The sequence below is a fragment of the Hyla sarda genome, chromosome 8, assembly GCF_029499605.1.
Source record: "Hyla sarda isolate aHylSar1 chromosome 8, aHylSar1.hap1, whole genome shotgun sequence".
NCBI classification, from domain to species: Eukaryota; Metazoa; Chordata; class Amphibia; order Anura; family Hylidae; genus Hyla; species Hyla sarda.
In genome coordinates, this window is record NC_079196.1 from 140,156,977 (window position 1) to 140,171,163 (window position 14,187).

A 14,187-nucleotide genomic window follows, 5' to 3' on the forward strand; every position below is an offset into this window, starting at 1 on the left:
GTGTTTGTTACATCGGACTCTGTTCTTCGCTAGATTGATCATACTAAGGAATTGGATATCCCCTAAAGAACTGCAGATAGAGGAATGTAAGGAAGGGCTAAAAACCATGAAAGATAAGGAGTTTAGATGGATGAGGAGTAAGCGGGGTCAAAGAGAAAGTAGAAAGATTTCGAATATATAGTAGACTTGAATCTAAATTTCCCCCCCCCCCCCTCTCTCCTCTCTCTTTCTCTCTCTCTGTGCTAGAAGGTGGGGGGGGGGGGGGTATTAATAATGAGTAGGTATACTTTTCGGATGCAGAATAGTATAAGCATGGCTATATGGCCTTCTTCCTTTGATTGGTGTTGTTATGTATATCTGAATCGTATACTGTAATTTTGTAAATTTTATATTTAAAAGAAATAAAAGATATTTAATAAAAATAAAAAAATAAATACCCCACAAATTACCCCATTATAAAAACTGCACCCCTCAAAGTATTCAAAATGACATTCAGTAAGTTTGTTAACCCTTTAGGTCAGGGGTCCTCAAACTACGGCCCGCGGGCCACATGCGGCCCGCCGAGGACATTTATCCGGCCCGCCGCTGCCTGGGACATCCCTGTGTCCCGAAAGATGTTTTCTGGACACAGGGATGCGCTCTCAGAGGCCCCGCGTTTACTTAAAAAACGCTGGGGCCGCCGGGAAGATGGCGCACGCAGGGACGTCACTTACGTCCCGTGCGTGCGCCCATTTCAGCAGAGTGCGGAGGAGCGGAGCAGCGATGTGGACGTGCGCTGGCCAGCTTGGTAAGTGTTACCAGCGGCACGTCAGCTTCGGTGCTCCGACCACCGCTCCTTCGGTCCCGGGACTTACTGCTATGTCCGGACCGGAGGAGCAGTGGTCGGAGCACTGAAGTGGGGCAGAACACAGGAATACAGCCTCCAGCCATACATTGTATGGCTGGAGGCTGTATGTCTGTGGGGGAACATACTGCACCTAATGTGGGGAGCTATACTGCACCTAATTTGGGCGATCTATACTGCACCTAATGTGTGAGAACTATACTGCACCTAATGTGGGGAGCTATACTGCACCTAATTTGGGCGATCTATACTGCACCTAATGTAGGGAACTATACTGCACCTAATGTGGGGGAACATGCTGCACCTAATGTTTGGGAACATACTGCACCTAATGTGGGGGAACTATACTGCACCTAATGTGGGGAGCTATACTGCACCTAATGTGGAGGAACATGCTGCACCTAATGTGGGGGAACTATACTACACTTAATGTGGGGGAACTATACTGCACCTAATGTGGGGGAACATACTGCACCTAATGTGGGGGAATTATACTGCACCTAATTTGGGGGATCTATACTGCATCTAATGTGGGGGAACTATACTGCACCTAATGTGGGGAGCTATACTGCACCTAATGTGGGGACCTATACTGCCCCTAATGTGGGGGAACATGCTGCCCCTAATGTGGGGGAACATGCTGCACCTAATGTGGGGGAACATACTGCACCTAATGTGGGGGAACTATACTGCACCTAATGTGGGGGAACTATACTGCACCTAATGTGGGGAGCTATGCTGCACCTAATGTGGGGGAACTATACTGCACCTTATGTGGGGGAACTGTACTGCACCTAATGTGGGGGAACTGTACTGCACCTAATGTGGGGGAACTGTACTGCACCTAATGTGAGGGAACTGTACTACACCTAATGTGGGGGACTTGTACTGCACCTAATGTGGGGGAACTGTACTGCCAACCCTAATGTGTGGGAACTACAACCTAATGTGGGGGGATCTATACTGCCAACTTAATGTGGGGGGAACTGTGCTGCGTACTTAAAAGGGTAGTCCACTAATAAGATATATAAGTGTGCATAGGAATTTGTTCATGTTTTTTTTATCTATAGTTCGGCCCTCCAACGGTCTGAGGGACCGTGAACTGGCCCCCCGTTTAAAAAGTTTGAGGACCCCTGCTTTAGGTGTTTCACAGGAATAACAGCAAATAAAGGAGAAAATTCTAAATATTCATTTTTTACACTGGCATGTTCTTGTAGACCCAGTTTTTGAATTTTTACAAGAGGTAAAAGTAGAAAAATCCTCTCAAAATGTGTAACTTAATTTCTCTCGAGTAAGGACATACCTCATATGTCTATGTAAAGTGTTCGGCGGGCGCAGTAGAGGGCTCAGAAGGGAAGGAGCGACAATTAGATTTTGGAGAGTGAGTTTTTCTGAAATGGTTTTTGGGGGGCATGTCACATTTAGGAAGCCCCTATTGTGCCAGAACAGCAGAAAACCCCCACATGGCATACTATTTTGGAAAATACACCCCTCAAGGCATGTAACAAGGGGTCCTGTGAGCCTTAACACCCCATAGGTGTTTGATGACTTTTCGTTAAAGTCGGATGTGTAAATGAAAAACATTATTTTTCACTAAAGTGCAGTTTTTCCCCCCAAATTTACGATTTTTTTAAAGGGTAAAGGGCATGTCGCATTTAGGAAGCCCCTATGGTGCCAGAACAGCAAAAAAAAAAAAAAAAAAAACACATGGCATACTATTTTGGAAACTATACCTCTCAAGGAACGTAACAAGGGGTACAGTGAGCCTAAACACCTCACAGGTATTTCACGACTTTTTGTTAAAGTTGGATGTATAAATGAAAAAAAAATGTTTTCACTAAAATGCTGTTTTTTCCCCAAATTTTACATTTTTACAAGGCGTAATAGGAGAAAATTACCCCCATCATTTGTAACCCCGTTGCTTCTGAGTATGAAAATACCCCATGTGTGGACGTCAAGTGCTCTGCTGGAAGAGCACCATTGAGCTTTTGAAAAGGGAATTTGTTTGGAATAGAAGTCAGATGCCAAGTGCGTTTACAAAGCCCCCTGTGGTGCCAGAACAGTGGACCCCCCCCCCACATGTGACCCCATTTTGGAAACTACACCCCTCACAGAATTTAAAAAGGGGTGCAGTGAGTATTTACACCCCACTGGCGTTTGACAGATCTTTGGAACAGTGGGCTGTGCAAATGAAAAATTACATTTTTCATTTTCACGGACCACTGTTTCAAAAATCTATCAGACACCTGTGGGGCGTAAATGCTCACTGTACCCCTTATTACATTCCGTGAGGGCTGTAGTTTCCAAAATGGGGTCACATGTGGGAGGGGTCCATTGTTCTGGCACTATGGGGGCTTTGTAAACACACGTGGCCTTCAATTCTGGACAAATTTTCTCTTCAAAATCCCAATGAAGCTTTTTCTCTTCTGAGCATTGTAGTTCACCAGCAGAGCACTTTACATCCACATATGAGGTATGTTCTTACTCTGAAGAAATAGGGCTACAAATTTTGGGGGGCGTTTTTCCTATTTTCCCTTGTGAAAATGAAAAATTTGGGGTAACACCAGCATTTTAGTGAAAAAAAAATTGTTTTTATTTTTCCCATCCAACTTTAATGAAAATTTGTCAAACACATATGGGGTGTTGAGGCTCACTATACACCCGGTTACGTTCCGTGAGGGGTGTAGTTTCCAAAATGGGGGTATTTATTTTTTTGCGTTTATGTCAGAACCGCTGAAAAATCAGCCACCCCTGTGCAAATCACCAATTTAGGTCTCAAATTTACATACTGCGCTATCACTCCTGAGCCTTGTTGTGCATCCGCAGAGCATTTTACGCCCACATATGAGGTATTTCCGTACAAATTTTGGGGGTCTTTTTTCCTATTACTTCTTGTGAAAATAAAAAATTAAAGGGCAACACCAGCATGTTAGTGTAAAAAAATTCTTTTTTACGCTAACAAGCTGGTGTAGCCCCCAACTTTTCCTTTTCATAAGGGGTAAAAGGAGAAAAAGCCCCCCAAAATTTGCAGTGCACTAAACTGTTTCCTTTAAATACGACAGGGCTCCGAAGTGAGAGAGCGCCATGTGCATTTGAGGACTAAATTAGGGATTGCATAAGGGTGGACATAGGGGTATTCTACACCAGTGATTCCCAAACAGGGTGCCTCCAGCTGTTGCTAAACTCCCAGCATGCCTGGACAGTCACTGGCTGTCCGGAAATGCTGGGAGTTGTTGTTTTGCAACAACTGGAGGCTCAGTTTTGGAAACACTGCCATACGATACGTTTTTAATTTTTATTGGGGGGGGGGACAGTGTAAGGGGGTGTATATGTAGTGTTTTACCCTTTATTTTGTGTTAGTGTAGTGTACTGTAATGTTTTTAGGGTACATTCACACTGGCGAAGGTTTACAGTGAGTTTACCGCTAGGAGTTTGCGCTTTGGCGAAAAATTTGCCGCAGCTCATACATGAAGCAGGAAACTTACTGTAAACCTGCCCATGTGAATGTATCCTGTACATTCACATGGGGGGGGGGGGGGGGAAACCTCCAGCTGTTTCAAAACTACAACTCCCAGAATGTACTGACAGACCTTGCATGCTGGGAGTTGTACTTTTGCAACAGCTAGAGGCACACTGGTTGGAAAACCTTTAGTTAGTTTCTGTTACCTAACTCAGTATTTTCCAACCAGTGTGCCTCCAGCTGTTGCAAAACTACAACTCCCAGCATGTACTGATCACCAAAGGGCATGCTGGAAGATGTAGTTATGCAACAGCTGGAGGTACGCAACTACAACTCCCAGCATGCCAAGACAGCTGTTTGCTGTTTGGGCATGCTGGGGTTTGCAGTTTTGCAACATCTAGAGGGCTATAGTTTAGAGACCACTGCACAGTGATCTCCAAACTGTGGACCTCCAGATGTTGCAAAACTAGAAATCCCAGCATGCCCAGACAGCAAACTGCTGTGTGGGCATGCTAGGAGTTGTAGTTTTGAAAGATCTGGAGGGCCAGTTTAGAGATCACTGCAAAGTGATCTCCAAATTCTAGCCCTCCAGCTGTTACAAAACTACAAAACCCAGCATGGCCAAACAGCTGTCTGGGCATGCTGGGAGTTGTAGTGTTGCAACATCTGGAGGGCTACAGTGTAGAGACCACTGTATAGTGGTCTCAAACTGTAGCCCTCCAGATGTTGCTAGGCAACTCACCGGCTTCCGTAGGATCCAGGGAGCAAGCCGCACGACATCGCTGCCCGCCGATCACCGGCACTGATCGTCGCCCGCAGCCTCACCCGCAGGGTAAGTGGACCTCGGCGCCGGTCCTCTGTCATTTCCCCGTTCTGCCCCACCTATTGTGGGTGGGCAGGTCGGGGAAACCGAAAGTAACCCCCCCGCCCCTGATATGCTATTGGTGGTCGCGTCTTGACGACCAATAGCAGGGATAGGAGGGGTGGCACCCCTGCCACCTCACACCTATCCCTTCATGGGGATCGTGGGTGTCATGGACAACCGTGATCCCCCTTATTTTCCGGGTCACCGGGTCACCATAGACCCGTATGACCCGTGATAACCGCAAATCGCAAGTGTGATTTCACTTGCGATTTGCGCCGATCGCCGACATGGGGGGCTCTGATGACCCCCCCTGGACATTTGCACGGGGTGCCTGCTGATCGATATCAGCAGTCACCCCGGTCCGATCCCCGCCCGGCGCGCGGCGGGGACCGAAATTCCCATGGGGGTACAGGTACGCCCTTGGTTCTTAAGTACCAGGGAGCAAAGGCGTACCTGTACGCCCTTGGACCTTTTTTGTTAAAACAATACTCACCAGATAGCCTCTTGTCTCTCAGTCTGCTTTGCTGATACGTCCAATCACTTCTGGCACATCTTTCCTTTAGAAATTTCCCGCAGCTGAATTCTGGCACTCTCAATCAAATGGTCGTAGATTCTCGTCTTCTGGAATGCTTGGATATGGAACTCACATGTCACTCGTCACTCCCCTGTACAAGCTTGACAAAGACGAATGGCTGGTAGCGCCAAAATGTTAAATAATACTTATACCGGACATAATGTATGACACGGTCACCATTGGAGAAATAAATTGAGTTACTTGAGTTAAGTAAAACAAATATACATTTATTATAGACTCATAGACAAATATGGCAGACAGAACAAATTATCTCATGTAAATAAAGTCCTTTCATAAGTGTTACAATAATAACAGTAGGAAGTGTAGGCATGTTCTTAGAACCGTCTCACCAACAGGTTTGTGTGAGCTGGATCCATCATGGAAGGTTCTTCTAAGATGGACAAGGCAAGAGCAAGGTCGGACGTAGCAGAAGGTCAGGGCAGGCAGCAAGAGTTGTAGTCAGGGGCAACAGCAGAAGGTCTGGGAACACACTAAACACATTCACAGGGCACAAGGCAACAAGATCCGGCGATGACAGGAAGGGGAAGTTGGTTTTTATAAGGAAGGCACAGGTGCAGGTACTGATTGGGCCAGGCGCCAATCAATGGCGCACTGGCCCTTTAAATCTCAGAGAGCCGGTGTGCGCGCGCGCCCCCTAGGGAGCGGGGCCGCGCGCGCCGGGACTGAGCAGACAGAGGACGGGGCAGGTGAGGAAATTGGGATGCGACCCGCGGATCGCATCCCTGCCGGTGACACTAGTGCAGCGCTCCCGGTCAGCGGGTCTGACCGGGACGCTGCACGGAGACTAACGCCGCGAGCGTTCCGGGGAGGAGCAGGGACCCGGAGCGCTCGGCGTAACACTCCTTCATCAGACTAGCTTGGCCCCATCTTCCTTCCTCCTGGGTTAGCTTGGCTTGGCTTCCTTCATCAGTCTTGCTTCCTTCATTAAAGAAGATGCTCCTTGCTTTCTTGTAGTTCAGCTCTTATATACCATCCCTGTGGGTGTGTTTACTCTGATTGATGTGTGTCCTTTACATATGTGGGTGTGGTTATACTTAGTAAACCTTTGTCATATCCATAAATATACCTATATATTATATATCTCCTCCCAGTGGGTTGGCTAGAATGTATCTTTAACTTATGGGTGTATACATTATGTAATGCTTACACTGGACATTTCTACTCCTTCATATATGGTACGTCTGTAGTTTCAACCATGACTATTCTAGAATAGTATGTTATGCATACCTCTAGCTAAGCAATTCTATTCGCAGGCTTGCGGCTATAGCTCAACTTATATTTTTCCTAAAGGTTCAGCTGTTCAAGGTTGTCATGTTCAGCCATCTTGGATTGTATAAACTTGTTTCACAGAGTATACATTGTATATTAAAATATTACAGTGTGGTTGTGGAGCTAAGGGTACCCTATATCGCCTACTGTGGGCATGTCCGATGATCAAACCCTGCTTGTGCTAAGTTAATGAAGGAAGTCTTGGGCCGCAACATCCCGTGGTCACCCCAATCTGTTTTATTATTCTTAGCCTTATCAAAATTGCACAAATATCATCGTGACCTATATTGTATTATTTGTATAATTGCAAAAATAGCCTCAGTGAGTCATTGGAAAACAACGACAATTCCTTCTATTGACACCCTCATAGCGAATATCAATACTACTTATTCTTTTGAGAAAATTATTGCCTTGGGCTCTAATAGCCGCCTTCGAGAGACGCTGGCTTCAATGGAAGTTATCCCCCCACTGCAAAGATATATGATTCGATTAAGTCGTTGTTAGTCACTGACTAAACCGCTTAAGGATCTCACTCATTCATACTTATTAAAATACTACAATTCCCACATTTACTCACATTCTTTTTAATAGTTTATTTGAAAAGACAACCACACTGAGTACACTAATGATTTTCATTAGCCATTTATTGGTTACAATAGTCCATTTGGGAACCACATTATGTTAGCTCATTATGTGCATGACAGGATTTACACCACTGTAAGTTCTAATTTTTATTAAAGGAGTAGTCCAGTGGTGATTCAGTGGTGAGCAACTTATCCCCTATCCTAAGGATAGGGGATAAGTTGCAGATCGCGGGGGGTCCGACCGCTGGGGCCCCCTGCGATCTCCTGTACGGAGCCCCGACAGCCGGCGGGAAGGGGGCGTGTCGACCTCCGCACGAGGCGGCGGCCGACATGCCCCCTCAATACAACTCTATGGCAGAGCCGAAGCGCTGCCTTCGGCAATCTCCGGCTCTGCCATAGAGATGTATTGAGGGGGCGTGTCGGCCGCCGCCTCGTGCGGGGGTCGACACCCGCTATCTCGGCGGAGAGCCGGGGCCCCGTACAGAGAGATCGCAGGGGGCCCCAGCGGTCGGACCCCCCGCGATCTCAAACTTATCCCCTATCCTTAGGATAGGGGATAAGTTTTTCACCACTGGACTACCCCTTTAACAGTTGTATACTGCTTTCAATTTATATTTGCTTTGTAATGCTTTATATGTCTATGCAGTCATGTTGCATCCTAGGATGCTATGTTTTATTGTTTATCTGTACTTTATATTCTAAAAACTTCCAACAAAATTATTTACAAAAAAAAGAAATAAAAATGAATTATTATTTTTATTTGAGATAGTAATCTATATTTTTAATCTTCTTGTTATACAGTAAATAATACATTGCTTGTCTTTTTGTTCCGTTTAACCCCATTAAGGACGGACCCATTTTGTACCTTATTGACCAGGCTCTTTTTTTTATTTTATTTGACATGTATCTCTTTAAATGGATCGATTCTGAGATTGTTTTTTCGTGACATATTGTACTTATAAGTAGTGCATTTTTGTTGGCACATGCAGCATTTTTTGTGAAAAACTCCAAAATATTGTGAAAAACTGGAAAATTTCTGGCATTTTTTATAATTTTTTTATGGTGTACACTGTGCGGTAAAAGTGATGGTATATTTATTTTGTGGGTCGGGTACGATTATGGCGATACCCATTTTATATAGCTTTCTATGTTCTTTTTCTTTTTCTGAGCAAAATAATTTTTCTGCCATTCATAGTCCAACAGCCGTAACTCTTATATTTTTCGTCAGATGCCATTGAGTAAGGGCTTATTTTTTTCGTAATGAGAGGCACTTTTTATTGGTATCATTTTTACGATACGTGCTACCTTTTGATCTTTTCATTCCGCTTATTGTACCAAAATTGGCTAATTTTGCACTTTTTTGGTTGTTTTTTTTTATTTTACGGCGTTCACCGTGCGGGATAATTTACATGATAGTTTTATAGTCCTGTACATCATTTTTTACACTTTTAGGTTATACTATGCTGCAATACATTTGTACTGCAGCACAGTATTACCCGATCAGCTGCACACAGTACAGCCTGTGCGATCCAGCCTCAGGCTGGATCTCACAGGCTACTTTAGCTGGCAGACAAGAGGTCATGATCTGACCTCCTGCTGCCATAGCAACCAATGCGCTCCCCCTGTCAACACCATAGATGCCGTGATTAGGATAAATCACGCCATCTATGGGGTTAATGCCGCTGTGATTGACAGCCCTCCGCCGATCTCCTGCGCTGCCCGCGGCAATGCCAGAGATCGCTAGGACGTATGCATATGTCCCAGCGCACAAACGTGTCGGGTGCTGGGACGTATGCATACGTCGTATAGCGGGAAGGGGTTAAATTATCTTATAATAGATAGATTGTTACTGAGATTATAGAGGTTTTTTTTTTTTTTTTTTGACTCCTTTCCCTGCCTATGTCCAATTTTTTTTTAAAATAAACCCTTTAAATATTTTTCGCTACTGATTTATTCAACATTTATTGATGTGTTCTAACTTGTCAGTCTTTTTCTTATATCCTAACTAATTTGTGCAGATGCAAGTCCAGAGCCTCAGGATCGATATCATGGAATATATTTTGCAATGCTGCTTGCTGGAGTTGGGTTTCTCCTTCCCTATAACAGCTTCATTACAGATGTGGATTTTCTACATCACAAGTTTCCAGGTTGGTGCTTGCCTCTGTGGCTTCATGAATGTGCTTTTTGAGATTCATTTATAAGCATATTTTCTTCTTTCCCTTTGCTATCAATTTTTTGTTTGTGAACGTCCATGTCACACTACTGTTTATGGTGTTCAGCTGTCTGTATTATTAACATGTAATTTTCTTTCAAATAATGGGCACTGTCGATTCCAAAATCTTTTCATATGTTGTTACTGATGAAAATTAAAGAACTTTTGTAATATTTTTTTTTGAGAAGAGTAACTGCTGTTTAATATGGGTCCAGCAGGAAGACCTAAACAATATTGTGTATAAACTCCCCCCAAAAATTACTAAACAATACCTAATCAAAATTAGTGACTAAGGTGGGGGGAGATATTCTAAAACATAACCTTTAATGTATACTTAAATAAAATCTTGTGAAAACACTTCCAGTGTTAAACACACTCATGCCCACATTTACAAATTACTGTTCCATATGGCAAGTATCAGACAGATAATCCACCTGATAACTGAAGAACACATGTGTGGGCAAAAATGGATCAACCTGGAGACTGTATTCACATCCCCTTTAAGTATGTCACCTCCCACTAATCTACAAGTAGAGGTTACAGGTATATCAGCAACCAAGTAGAAAGATCCACTAGCACTACAGTGCAAATGTGAATACACAGAGACAAGTACCGCACACGTTTCTGCCGCAATTGTGCGGCATCTTCAGGGGTAACTCACGCACAATATAGTATATCAATATGATGTAGATGTTTGTTCAAAATTTACTAAAGATTTATTTAATCAAAGCAAGATTATGCATCAAAACTAAAATTTGGGGAGAAAAGAAACAGCGGCATGTTTGGAGTTGCAGCCATTGATATCAGGACTGCAATGTATCAAACCCCTGTTCATTATGACACTTCATCATTCATCTCCAGGGACCTGTAAAAAAAAGAAACACATATATACAATGTATGTATCCATATTGTATTGTGTTCCTGGAAAAAAGATTACGGCCCCCATGTCTTAAGGGTCCTACTCACAGTTATCCATTTGAGGAATAGTGCAACCTAAAAAGAAAACATAAAGAAATACATATAATATAATCCCATCTCTAATTATTGTATTCCCTGTAGGGAGAAAGAAGGGGCTCGGGGGTACCGCTCGGTGGTATACTGACAGTTGAGATGTCCCGCATTAGGATAAGGTGTGGCGCAAACCTGCAGTGGCAGGGAGCCGTAACCGCTGGCTTCACTTCGCTGACAACACATGTCTCTGATGTCTGACGTTATATCCGCCAGCCGCTGTGCTACATCAGAAGGGCCGTGCCCCCGTCTGACGTCAGTAAAGGTTTGGCTATGATGTGCGGACGCTGCATGTTCTATCAAATGGACGGGTAAACAAAGGGGCATGATTCTCGGCACTGATGCAGAGTCAAACATCTCGGAGCCTCTTAGAGTCTATCAGACAGATAGCTGACTAGTCTCCAGCACACTCTAGCTGATTGTGGTTGTGTATGGAGAGCTATGTTAGGTTCATAGATATACAGGGAGAGCCATTTATATGGATACACCTTAATGGCAAATGTGGTGCCAATATTTAAAAAGGGGACAAAAGGTGACCCCGGAAATTATAGGCCTGTTAGTTTAACCTTTGTTGTATGTAAATTGTTTGAGGGTTTTCTAAGAGATGCTATTTTGGAATATCTTGATCAGCTTTTATGAGGAGGTGAGCTCCAGACTGGACCAGGGGCAATTGCTGGATGTCGTATATCTGGATTTTTCCAAAGCATTTGACACGGTTCCACATAAACGGTTGGTGCATAAAAGCAGAAGGATGGGGCTGGGGGAGAATGTATGTAAGTGCGTAAGTAACTGGGTCAGTGATAGGAAACAGAGGGTCGTTATTAATGGTACTTATTCTGATTGGGTGACTGTAACTAGTGGGGTACCACAGGGCTCAGTATTGGGTCCTGTCCTATTTAATATATTCATTAATGACTTTGTTGAGGGTTTGAATAGTAAAGTAGCAATCTTTGCAGATGATACTAAACTCTGTAAAGCGGTAAACACAATAGAGGGCAGGACACTGTTACAAATGGATCTGGATAGGTTGGAGGCTTGGGCTGGGAAGTGTCACATGAGGTTCAACACTGATAAATGTAAGGTAATGCACATGGGGAGGAAAGATCCAGCCTGGGATTATGTATTAAATGGGAGAACGCTAGAGATGACTGACGTGGAAAAGGACTTGGGAGTTTTAGCTAACAGTAAATTTAACTGTAGTGACCAGTGTCGGGCAGCTGCTGCCAAGGCAAATAAAATAATGGTGTGAATCAATAGGGGCATAGATGCCCACGAAAAGGAAATAATTCTACCGCTGTACAAATCACTAGTTAGACCACACATAGAATACTGTGTACAGTACTGGGCACCAGTGTACAAGAAAGATACAGTGGAGCTGGAGAGGGTTCAAAGACGGCAACCAGGGTAATACGGGGAATGGGAGGACTGCAGTACCCAGAAAGATTATCAGAATTAGGGTTATTTAGTTTAGAAAAAAGAAGGCTTAGGGGAGACCTAATAACTATGTATAAATATATCAGGGGACAGTACAGAGATCTTTCCCATGATCTATTTATACCCAGGACTGTATCTATAACAAGGGGGCATCCTCTCCGAGGAAAGACGGTTTCTACACTAGCACAGACGGGGGTTCTTTACTGTAAGAGCAATGAGACTGTGGAATTCTCTCCTGGAGGAGGTGGTCATGGGGAACTCTGTAAAATAATTTAAAAGGGGTCTGGATGCATTTTTGGAGAGTGAGAACATTGCTGGTTATGTAAATTAGATTTATATTTGGAGTTGGGAAGGAATTTTTTACCTCTAGTATTAGGTTTTTTTTTTTGCCTTCCTCTGGATTAACTAAGTAGGGACTCATTAGGGATATAGGTTGAACGAGATGGACTCTGGTCTTTTTTCAACCTTTTGAACTATGTTACTAATAAAATGGGAATGGTTGGTGATATTTCAGATATCCGGTAATATAGTATCTTAAATTACTTGGCTTGATATCAACTCAACAGAATATGGATTCCAGGGCAGAGATTTTCCTCAGAGTCAAAATTAGATACAATTATTCGGTAATATGCATCTTTACCGAATAGCACTAAAATAATGACTTAGCACCTTAGCACTATACCACCACTATAAGGCAGGGATGACTAAATATCAAGCCAGTTAATTATTATCCTTACTACAGGTAATCAAACTTACACTTTACCAGATATCTAGGCCTAGTAGGTTCAGGAATGCAGGCAATATGCAGAGTCTCAGGAAGGTCAGCTCTTTGGATCAAGTCTGGTCCCTCTGATGTGGTGTCTGATTGATAGGTTCCTCCCTCTGGTTTCTCTAGGCTCTTTCTGTTCTCTCAGGTGTTTCTAGGTGTGTCCTCTTGTCAGCCCCCTCAGGTTTTTAAATCTTTCTTTATCTAAAGCCCACCCTTCTCAAATAGGATGTCATCTGGTGGGTGTGACTATGCAATTAACCTTACAATTTCACTTGTGCTATACCTAGCATTAACTATAGGGGGCAGTCTGTGACAGGGTATTGATTTTAAGAACAGCCATATTTTCTATAATTGGGGTATAGGTATGTCATGTGACTAGTATATTTATGCGATCTATTCAATTTAAATATTTGATGTTCCTGTTCAATTAGATCAGAATAATATCCACATATTTAAATCTCCAATAGATGGCTGTAAATAGATGGATATTATGTATTAAAATGGTATCCACATGTGTTTCCAAACTACATGGCCAGTATCTTAATATGCCTAAATTATATATAACATTTGTATGGTCATCATAAATAAATTTTATACTGTGGTATGTTATACGCCCGCAGAGCTGTATTTGTGTGAGGGTGGAAGTAATTATCGCCTCCTGCATTTCCAGGTGGGGCTTATTGGGAACAGGTGGGGGACGTGTGTATATAACCCCCCCCTCTCCTACAGGGGCGGAGCACGTGACATTTTGTGGAAGTCCAGGGTCAGTGTCTGGTTTGAATTCTCCACCTAAATCGTTGGGCATCTGCTCGCAGTGCCGGAGCCTCGCTCTTCATGAGTCTATCTGGGGTGCGTATTCAGTATCCCTGATAGCACGGCTGGCTGCTTCATAGTGGGATGCTGTGTTGCCTATCGACTGAAAGGTAATATACGCGCGGCATGCATCAGCTGCCAGTTGGCTCTTCCCACAGCGTTGTCGGGGTCCGGGAGCAGCAGGCAGGTAAGCTATCACTGGAGGTGGTGTGGGCTCGGCACCTCACGCAGCCCGGCAGCTGCCTCATGGCAGGATTCCTGGTCGCTCGCCTCCAGTACACATGCATTAAGCAAACTCACCCTGCTCTGCAAATAACAGTAACCTGCTCACCGC

General features: G+C 43.9%; 1 protein-coding gene across 3 annotated transcripts in view; it reads left to right on the forward strand.

Moving 5' to 3' along the window:
• Positions 1-14,187, forward strand: part of SLC29A4 (solute carrier family 29 member 4) — a 660,337-nt gene that overhangs the window by 144,629 nt on the left and 501,521 nt on the right. For all 3 annotated transcript variants that reach the window (XM_056534647.1, XM_056534645.1, XM_056534646.1), the window contains exon 3: positions 9,636-9,764. In XM_056534647.1, coding sequence (XP_056390622.1) covers positions 9,636-9,764 — 129 coding nt within the window. The remainder of the gene's footprint in view (positions 1-9,635; positions 9,765-14,187) is intronic.